Source organism: Centrocercus urophasianus, unplaced genomic scaffold (assembly GCF_019232065.1).
Source record: "Centrocercus urophasianus isolate 14NV4802_14NV808 unplaced genomic scaffold, USGS_Curo_1.0 seq_28, whole genome shotgun sequence".
In the NCBI taxonomy this organism is placed as follows: domain Eukaryota; kingdom Metazoa; phylum Chordata; class Aves; order Galliformes; family Phasianidae; genus Centrocercus; species Centrocercus urophasianus.
This window is the reverse complement of record NW_024884844.1, coordinates 5,075,359-5,085,849: the sequence shown is the minus strand read 5'-3', so window position 1 is coordinate 5,085,849 and position 10,491 is coordinate 5,075,359. Positions and strand designations below refer to the sequence as shown.

General features: G+C 41.3%; 1 protein-coding gene across 5 annotated transcripts; it reads left to right on the top strand.

The window, feature by feature from the left end:
* Positions 1-2,220: 2,220 nt before the first annotated feature.
* CCDC14 (coiled-coil domain containing 14) lies at positions 2,221-10,413 on the top strand. Of its 5 annotated transcripts, none has more exons than XM_042827411.1 (13): positions 2,221-2,256; positions 2,492-2,550; positions 2,637-2,712; positions 3,636-3,708; positions 3,802-3,939; positions 4,059-4,298; positions 4,440-4,483; positions 5,321-5,885; positions 6,368-6,509; positions 6,947-7,026; positions 7,466-7,684; positions 7,760-7,892; positions 9,120-10,413. In XM_042827411.1, the coding sequence occupies exons 1-13, from the start codon at positions 2,224-2,226 to the stop codon at positions 10,090-10,092; spliced, it is 2,775 nt and encodes a 924-aa protein (XP_042683345.1). In that variant the 5' UTR covers positions 2,221-2,223; the 3' UTR covers positions 10,093-10,413. The 5 variants fall into 5 exon arrangements, with proteins under 5 accessions (XP_042683345.1, XP_042683344.1, XP_042683343.1 ...); XM_042827410.1 differs by having other exon boundaries at positions 4,437-4,483; XM_042827409.1 differs by having other exon boundaries at positions 4,389-4,483.
* The last annotated feature ends 78 nt before the right edge of the window (positions 10,414-10,491 follow it).

The following is a 10,491-nucleotide window of genomic DNA, read 5'->3' as shown; positions in this document are numbered from 1 at the left end:
GACTTATTTGCAAGTATAATTAATACTGGACATTTTTTAATGAATGAATGAATTGGCTCGAGTTTTTAGCCCTGGTATTATTCAAATTTTAGCCCTGGTGTATTCAAATCGGAGTGGTGAACTTGTTTATACTTTTACATTGACTTGGATGAAGATGTAGTGTTGTGATTTTTGAGCTAATGTTAGTATTGAAATAGGATACACAGTAATCAGGACTTTTGATAGTATCATTGACTAACCCAGCCATTGTTTCTTGTCAGAATGACCAAAGGAGCTGCCAATCTATGTGTAGCAGGCTACTCATCTTTTTCATCTCCAGACAGGTCACAACAGATTAAACACTGGGAAAGGCAGGTGGAGAATCACTGACAGAAGTTGTAGCCTCACCTAATGACTTGCTAAAGAAGTTTCTGCAGTGCTCTGCCTTTGCTATGAGGAGAAACCTAGAAGAGTTCCTTTGCTTCCAGCATCACTCAGCACATGATGAGAAATATCCTGGCTCTGTCTTACTAGCTTTATTCACACTGATTTTGTATATTTAATTAAAGGACTACAGCAAACTTGTGTCATGGGAAACAGGTCGGTGTCTTTTCACCACTACCTCATATTCAGACAATCAAAGAAAACCAAGAACAAGAGAAATACAGTACCATATGTTTTCTGTTCATGTTTTCCTGACTAAGGAAACCAAATGGCAGGTAGTGGTTTTGGACATAATGGCCACTGATAGTCTGTATGGGAAGAAGATGGCAGACTTTACTCAGCTATGTCAAAGTAGTGTGTAAGTAATGTGACAGTATTTGCTGCACTAGTAACATTTCACTATGGGATCAGGAAGGGACCTGGATATTCCTCCCAGCATTAAATGCTTTGCTACCTGGATTCTCTTAGCCACACCACAGAGAAAAGAAAGCAGGTTTGTGATTTTTCTATTAATAATGGGAGAGAACTGAGTTGCTGTGATTATTTAGGTGTACACTGTGGTTAATTCACATCTCAGGAATGTCCTCTGATTACTATTTTCACGCACATTCTTTCACTAATAAAACATTCGAGTATGCCTGTACATCCACGTTTCGAGGGGGAGTCTGTGAAATGCCGCCATTCCCTGCTCTGGTGGCGCCACCTGGCGGCCGGCACGAGCCATGCAACCGAGCTCGTGCCAGACGCGACACGCGCTCTGCTTGGGCTGCTGCTCGTTCCCAAGGCGTCGCAACAACCAAAACGAGACAAGCGCTTCTGAGGAATGCACAGCCTACGGCTCTTTCGTATAACGGCTTTCAAGCAGTACGATGAAATGAAAACGTACCCGATTAGCACTGATGGAAGACCCACTTGGCTGGTTGTGAAACCTGCTTTGAAATCGTACAATTGCAGTCTCAATGACATCCTGCTTGAACTTCTCGTTGCTTTTATATCAAACTAGACAATTCCCTACTAGGCTCTTGCTTTCTCTCACAGCGCTTTTATTGTGATCGAGGCCCTTCTTGCAACGCTGAGCAACGAAATGCTCAGTTCCAGCAGCGTGCTCTCAGCAACGCATTCGCTGCTGTTGTTCCCCTGCGGTTGTTTGTAGCGCCCTTCATTGCTCGTGTTCAGTGAGAAACCACCCCAAGAAAATAATACCAACGTTTCTTGCTAAGTGTCTTTTGGAGCCCTTCTAATCTTTCCTCAGATTTCTAAGGAGGCTCTGCACCAGCTAAAAGCACAGGACGGGTGTTTCTGGCCCGCAGGCGGTTCCTTTGGCTTGCTACCAGCCCGCTTACCTCGGTGCCCCGAAGTCTCGCAGGACGCGGATTGCGGGCAGATTTATGACCCGCCCCTTACAAAGCTGTTCCCTCGGGGCGAGCTACACACCCGCAAGCCCCTTTCTCGGCGTTTTCGGGGGCTCGGTGTTTTGTGGGTGCAGAGCCTCCGCAGCCCCGAGCTCCTTAGAGGAGCAGACATCGCGCTACGACCGGACCGGGCGCGAGCCGAGACACGCGCCGCACCACGCGGCTCCAGAGCAGGGCGGAACCCCCGAGTCCTGATCTCTCCTGCGATTGGCTCCCATCCTCCACCAATCCCCTCCTTCCCGTGCGGCGAAAAGCGCCGGGAGGGGCGGGGTTAGGGGCAGCCCCGCCTCCTTCCCAACGGCCGGCAGCCGGGCGGGCGGCGGATTGGCGCGTGGGGGCGGCGGCTCCTCCCCCGCGGCGGCGGCGCGGCTTGGGGGCAGCCATGGCCATGGGAAGGGTGGGCGCGGCGCGGCCATGCAAGGTGCGTGCGGGGCGGCGGGCAGGGCGGGCTGTAGCGCGGCTTTGGGGGCCGGCTGAGCCTCTGGGCTCGGCCGGGACGGTGGGGGCTCGTTGGGAGCGGAGTTAGGCTGCGGTCCCTTAGCCTCACCTGCGCTGGCCGCGTCTCGATGAGGAGCTTTCCATCCCCCCTGAAAACAGCGGGTGAAAACGGTGCATAACGCGAAAGCGAGAGGGTGTTTGTGTGTTCCTGTCACCAGCAGGCGCTGTCTTCTGGAAGGCTGACGGGAGCAGCAAAGCAAAGCAATGGAAGGAAACAGTAAGGCTCGAATCGCGGCTGCTGAACAAGTAGCTTTGGAATTATTTTTTGAAGTAGTACGAACAGTGAATTTGACCTTTTTTTAGGCTTGGCTTAAGAAAAGGATGTCGTTCTGATGTGGAGGATGCATACTGTCACTACTCCACTGATTCAGACGATCAGGTAATTTCCCTGGCTTCTTAATGCAGTCGCATCTGTTATCTAGAGAGAATGGAGACTGGAATAGAATCACAGAGTTGGAATTCTCAGATGTCCCCACTGAGGGCCATCCAGTCCAACTGCCCTGTAGTGAACAGGGACACCACAGATACGTCAGGTTGCCCAGGGCCTGATCCGGCCTCGCCTTGGATGTCTCCAGGGACGGGGCATCAAACACAACACCAGGCAACCTGCTCCAGTGCCTCACCACCCTCACTGTAAAAGACTTTTTCCTTATATCCGACCTAAATCTACCTTGCAACAATTGAAGAAAAAAAAAATGCCAAATTAGATACTGCTGCATGTGGTCTAGAAGAAGCTCCTTCAAAGCCACTGAGAGTATTTATACAGAGCACTGTGGATACTTGCAAATTGTCTCAGCAGTAAGTTTGCCTCTGACAGCTTGTTAAGGCATAGAACATGTTGTGTGAACACACCTCTGCTGTTTGTACTGCCAGAAGTGTAACCATGTTAGTTATGCTTTGTGACATGAAGAATAAGTTGTACGAAAGCAATGCTGCAGCAGAGCTTTATGTGTAGCACTGAATCGATTATTTCCAAACTTAGAAATGTACTGTAGGTAATAGTTTAACTGTAAATGGAAACTAGCTAAAACAAAACTAAATAACTAAAACAAACGCACATGCAGTTACCAGCAAATAAAATCAAAGAAATGTGCGCACATGTAACAACACAATTTAAGCTTTTTGCAAATTTTCGTGTGATTGCAAAGTGATACATTAGAAACTAAACGTTTTTACCTATGATCAATGTTTTATTATTATTTTTAAGATAACAGGGTGGGGAACAGCTCCCTCTGAAAGGGCTCTGTTTTACTGAAAACAAGCAGTGATGCTCATTTTCTGACTGAGGTATTCTGTATGCAGGTTAATACTATTCATAATGGACTTGACCGCTGTGCAGCTTTACTGAAGAATATCCTAGAAAATGAAGCTACAGGTTGTAACTATTGAGAATTTAAGTTACGTTTTTAGTTTTTGTAGGGCTGTTGTGATTTGTTTTGTTGACCAGCTTTTGTATTGAATGCAATAGGAAAGGAGGCTATCCATAAACAACCAGGGAAATCGTCTGTTAAAATTACTTCCAAACCTTTCCTAACCAAAGCAAATACTCTGAAGAAGAAAGGATTGAAGAAAAGCATTACTGCTCCCCACATCCGAAAAGAAATTGGTGAGCAGATTTCCTCAGGCTTCCTTTTTTCTCGAGTAGTACTGAGAGGCTCCACGCTTCTTTATTGTGTGGATGCAGGAGACAGAATAAAACACTCAGCTGAAGTTCTCTTTCTTTAGTGCCAATATTACCTAAGAAAAATCTTTCATCTACCACGCCATCTACTGAGAAAGAGCTTCCCAGTGCAGTACAGCACCAGCTGATTCGACCAACTCATGTGCCTTGCAGCCAGCAGTCTCCTGTCATACGTGAGAAATTGTGTGAGCATGTGCCCACCCAGATGGCTCTGATAACTGGCCAGCCATCACAGAGCAATAATGAAATTCCTCCTGTGACTTCGTTTCCTACCTCAGATCATGGTTAGTTTGACTATCAATGTAGGGCTTGCTGTTGTACTCCAAGTTTTGCCCCAGGTTGCCCTAATCTGTGACAGCATTGTTTTCTTTTAGGATATCAAAATGTTACAGATTTTAATTACCAGTTATCTGTCTCCACAGCAGACCTGTCCCTGCAGCATGCATCTCATCCCTTATCTACTCAGGCTGTAAGTAAAAGTTTGATTTAGATTATTAATAAGCATTTGAAAATAGCACTGTTTATTTATGTATACACTGATTTGTAAGGATTTCATTGAGTTTATGTAATTCCTTCATTATGAAAAATCTCAGTCTATTTCAACCTGTACTGATGAAAGATGATGAAAAAATACTGCAGTTCAAAATGTTATGTACATGGATACCAAAGAGTAAAATGGGAGGTGTTTCAAATAGCTGTTTCTGTGTGGGGAATTCTGTAATGGACAGGGAGCATGAAAGGTGTAGGAAATTGCTCATTACTGTTCAGAATTATATTATCAGTAATGCACATAAGAATCTCTAACCAACTCCTCATTAAAGAAATTGTATCTCATATGCAGCTTTTCCTCTACTAATGATCTAATTAATTATGTCTTCAGATACTGAGTAGTATCTTAGAGCCACGTTTTAAAATCTGTGTGCATTTCAGGGCATAAAATAAAAGTAATGGAGAGTACCAGCAACCACCTTGGGAAATGTGGTAATGGCCTTGCAGTTTGGAACTGGAAGGCTGTAGAGTCATCTTCCACCTGTAGGCAGTCCATGTAATTAGTGCTATCCTTGACTTTTTAGAAATACATCAGTTTAAAATATTGAGACAGAACTGTTTTCTTTTTATCTTTTCCCTGTTCTGATTTGGTTTCAAGGGATGAATAATTAGAGAAAAAAAAAAAAAAAAAGCAACAGCTGCTGAGTTTTTTTTTCTTACACAACAGAGATTAAACTGCTTTAATGTTATCAGTGATGTTTAAGATCGAATGTAAATCATGTTAATTCTCTGTTTAAAATGAATCTTCTTTATGCAGGGTGTTCCTATAGACAGTGGCAATGAATGTGTGCCTCAGATGGGAGAAACTGTGGTTTTCCCCATGGTTTCTGCTGCTCCCACTCCTGCACAAATACAGGCTGCCAGTTCCCTTCCTGGTGTGATGCGTTATGTAGCATCAGGTGCATCAAGTAATTCTGCAGTGCCTACATTCACCCCGTTGTCTTCTGGCAGAGAGATGATCCCAAGGCAGGAGCAACGGAGTAAAGAAGCAGACTTGATAAGGTGCATAAAAGCTCACCTGGCCCTGTTACAAACGCGTGAAATGGCAAATGGCAGGACTGAACAGAAGCTCTGTCATTGTCTGACAGCATGTAACGTCTCAAGTAATGATGGGGATGCTTCTGAAGAACACAGTGAAGATGTGGTCAGCGAAGGTGAATTGAATGTGCTTGATGTGGCCTCAGCAAGAGATGCAAACAGCCAGCAAAGCTGTGTGAAGAAAGGTCTAAAACCTAGACAAGAAAGTGCAGATAAAGCAGCCCATAAAGTAAAGATGGTAAAATATCTTTTGGGAGAACTCCGAGCACTGATAACAGACCAAGGTAAAAACATTTTCACTGTGCACTGTAGTAATTATATGAAATAATGGAAGAGTTGCACTAAGTGAGCATGCGCTTCGGTGTCTGGAATGTATGTTGTCTTGGAGTGGTGTTCCACAACTTCAGTCACTTCCTGCTTCACCATGGGGAAGTATGAGGTTACATTTTGGGTTATTGTAACGTTGTAACAGCAGGGATAGAAATGGTTCTCATTTTGTATACATTGTTTTCCCGCCAAAGGGAGCAGTGTGGACAGATTATACAACAGCAATCCTACAAGGGTTGGTCTGAGAAGTGTTGGGTGGTGTTGTATCAAGATGCTGAAGCATAGCTTTCATAGTCAAGTGTTAAAGTTTCAAATAAATAAAGATAGTTGGTCAGTTTTAAATTCTTTTTTTGAAGTTTGATTTAGAAGAAAATGAGATGCTATGGCATCACTTTGATAGTTCTATTACAGGTGTTTCTTTTTCCCCCACCTCTTGCAGATGATTCAGAAATGTTAAGGTTGATGAATGAAATAGAAGAATGCATATCATTGCTGCCAGCTGTAGTGGGAAGTACAAACATACAGACTGAGATAGCTCTAGCTTTACAGCCTCTCAGAAGTGAAAACGCCCAGCTGCGTAGGTTAGTAACTGTATTTACTGCAAAAAGTGCCTAAAAGATCTTTGGTCTGTTCTAAATTGCATGTTCTAGCATTGCTGTGGTGTAATTGTTGTGGCCCTTTCTATTTTGTCTGTGCAGTATTAATATGTTACCAAATTGGTAAGGCTGTGTTATGTTAATTAATGCATAGATGCTGAAAGAAAATATTTTAGTACATCAGTTACATCAAGATTGAGGCTTTGTCTAGGTGGTGGTAGCATATCATTCTGTCTGAAGACTACAGTATTAACAGTATTTGGTATTGAAGAAAAATTGAAATTCAACAAAAAAAACTAAATAAAGCTTCTTTATATTTGTAAAATGTTCTGTGATATTATATTCTTCCTAATTTAAAGTGCATTGGTTTTGAATTTATTTTGAACTTTCTGAATATGCTGTTTTTCACAACTCATGTTTAGGAAACTAAGAATCTTAAATCAGCAACTCAGGGAACAAGAGAGGAATGAGAAGACATCTGGACCGAGCTGCAACTATGAATGTAAAGTACTAGTAGAGAACAATGGTTGTTGGGGCATTTTTGTTAAGACTTTGTTTAAATTAATACAGACATATCTATATATGATTAATAACAACAGTATGTATTCTGGCCCTTAGTGGCAGCTGAGCTAAGTGCTGAGGATCTAATTGTATGGCTGTGTTTGCATGGGTTGTTTTACTTGTGCAACAGGGATGCCGAAACTCAGGGGTTCAGCTCCAGAACAGATTATTTTTCTTTGTGTCTGTCCTACAATGAGGATGACAGATAACTAGGAAAACTGAGAAGGAAGTTTATGTTTTATCTCTCTTCCTCAAAAGACTCCTTATCTTATCTGTAAGCTGTAGTCAGGTTACCAAGACTCCTTAAGAAACGTAATTCAGTGTAGAAATCCATACTGTAGCACACAGCATGCTTAAAGTTGTATGTTTACTTCTGTTAGTGGCTTCTTTGCAGTCCTTGAATGTGATGCTCCACACTCAACTGAAAGAATCACTGAAAGGCCTTGAGTCACTGCAGGCTAAAAACGAAGAGCTACTGAAAATAATAGAAAGTCAAAAGGAAGAAAATAAGCATCTTGCAAAAGATATTCAGGAGAAAGAAAAGGAATTGCTTGAAAACAAGCAGCAACATGATATTCATTCCACCAAGGTCAAGATTGGTACGTGTTTTAGATTTGCTTACTCTTAGCATTTTTAAACTTGAGTAATTAGCTAAATTTTTCTTGGCATTTTAGAAGTGGAGGAGGCATTAGCAAGTGTGAAGAGCCTTCAGTTTAAGCTGGAAGCTTCTGAGAAGGAAAATAAGATTTTGGCCATAACGTTACGCCAGCGTGATGCAGAAGTTAACAGACTGCGTGAGTTAACCAGGTACTGAGCGTGAAGTGTTATTTTTGCTTCCTGGCATTTCAATTTTCCATACTTCAAATGATTGTTATCTTTAGTCCTACACCAGTATTTTCATGGTAGGAGGTCAGGTAGGCTGAAACCTCTCTTTATACGTACTTTTGCTACTGTAGTGCTATAATTCTATTAAAACAGATCTGCAATGCTCATGACATTAGTTCCATTTTAAAGTAAAATGCTACCTGAGGTAACTTGGGTGAAATCTTAACACCTGTAGCAGACTGCCTGTAAGGAGCTGCATGGGGAATGCATGGATCTGAGTACTAACTGGTATTTCCCAAGCAGCTTTAGAATTAGGAAACTAACTTTTGACATGAATGAAGGAGAGATTGTTCTTTTCCCTGATGCTGGTTCAGAAAAGTCTTTAATTAGAAGAACTTGCAAAAAGATCTGTCTTCAAAGCAAAACTCTTTCTGTGAGATGGAGCAGTCACTTACTTAATTGTGCATGCCCTTGGATTAGATTATGCCCAGATTTTAATTATGAGTGAGGATGGGAAAATTTCTATCACCAAAAGAAGGCTATTGTTACTCAGACTCTTTTATTAGAGCTGTTGCTGTGTACTTTATTTCATCTGGTGACAAGCTTGGAGGTTCACAGAGCTTTCCACTCACCAAGTAGTGCATACATAAAATTGTCTTGGACATAACACACAGGAGGCTGAACTGTTTTCTGTCTTGGCAAGAGTTGATGCTGATTGGAATGACAGGATGTTTTTATTCATCATTTCAGATTCTCTAGTAGAAGTTCAGATGCATTACACCTTTCTGTGGTTATTAAATACTGACCACCAGATGGTAGTATAACAATGTCTTATTACTTCATATATATATGCTATATAATGTGCACCTCCCCACACACACAGATACAAAAAGCATTACGTGTTTATTTTCTTATACAGAAAATGAGAATAATTGATTCCTTTATTGTATTTTTTTCTCAAGAAACAGTGGGAGAAATAATTTGGAAAAATGAGATGCACAAGGCACGTCTTTCTGAGCTGAAGAATGAACTGGAAGAAAATTGGATCAGTTCACATCTCTATTATTATTTTATGATACTCTGTATAGAAAGAGAATTGCAACTTTGCTGTAGTCAGATAAATCTAATGTTTTGATTTATTTTTTTTTATATACAAGTTCTTGAAAAATTTGCCAAAACTATAGTTGATCTGATATTTTCCCTTAACAGAACCTTGCAGGGCAGTATGGCCAAGCTTCTGTCAGACCTCACAGCAGACAACAGTAGACCCACATCTGAAAAAGGTCTCTCGAAGTCTCTCTTGGATGACCATGAGAAACAGATGCAGCCCGATCCATGTCCTGGGAATACTTCAGTAATGACTTACCTTAAGAAGTTAGAAATGGATCATGTTTTGATAGATGCTGAGCTTCAGTTCTCAAATAAAGATGGAGAGTTACAAATGCTAAATCAAGCCTATGAAAAGTTTGCTGATGAGGGCACTAAAATAAACCATATATTCTCAGAAGAACGAGCATCAGCATCCAGAATGCTACCAACCTTACTGAAGCAAGATGCAGAAACAGCTAGTGATTCTGGGACTTTAATAGATGAACAAAACAAGTTGGATGAAACTGTTTATATTCCACTGACTAGCAGTGCCTCTAAAAAACAGCATGTCTGTGAGAGAACTAATGCACTACCTCTCATGAAAGGAGCTTGTAAGATGTTGGACTACAACTGTGAGCTCTCAAACTCCATGCAACAGAATAGAACTGAAGTGTCAAAGGATCCAACTATTCTGGATACATTTAGTGCTGGGTACAGCATGAAAAAGGCGATGGAAAACACACTGGAAATTACAGGGGATAAAGTGAAGTTGGGAGACAAAGTCCAAATGAGACCAAAAGGCACTTTGAGTGGAACTGCAAAAGACTTCCCAGACAAACCAGGGCAACTTCAGCCTCATGTTCCAATGCTATTTCAGAAAGAGATCTCTCAGAAAAAAGGCAGCGAAGTAGGTGATGTCAGTTATATTTCATTTGATGATATATCAGGGAAATCTGAGTGGAGTGTATCTTCTTTCTCAACATTTACTTCTCGAGATGAAGAGGACTTTAAGAATGGCTTAGCAGCATTGGATGCCAATATAGCTAGGTTACAAAGAACTCTGCAAAATAGCATTATGAAACAGCAAGTGTGAGGAAACAAATTAGAATGTGCTTGCTCAGATAATTAAAATTTTTCTGAGGTGTATTAGAATGGTACTGATAGTATTTGTATTTTTTTGTGTAAATGGAGCTCCTATTTGTTTTAATTATGAATGAGATTTGTTCCTCAAGTCATGGTGCTGCTTCCCTTGATGTGTGCAACTTCAAATATTTACAAATTCCTTTTTAAAAATTGATGACTTCACTTTATACTCTTTAACTGCAAAATTAATTTCTAGCACAGCATTTGATAACTCTTGATGAAACTGTTGTGCTTTTGGCAATGTTTTTTTTCTATTAAATGATAAACTACACTTGATGGGTTTTTGTGTGTTTTTTAAAAGTAGTAAGAACACTGAGAGATGCACTTAAGTCAATTGCAGATGTGGTAA

Coding starts and splice junctions, on each gene's coding strand:
- CCDC14 (XM_042827409.1), top strand. CDS start 2,224: ATGGGAAGGGTGGGCGCGGCGCGGCCATGCAAG. Junction 7,027..7,465: donor ACCGAGCTGCAACTATGAAT/GTAAAGTACTAG, acceptor TACTTCTGTTAG/TGGCTTCTTTGCAGTCCTTG. Junction 7,893..9,119: donor AGACTGCGTGAGTTAACCAG/GTACTGAGCGTG, acceptor TTCCCTTAACAG/AACCTTGCAGGGCAGTATGG.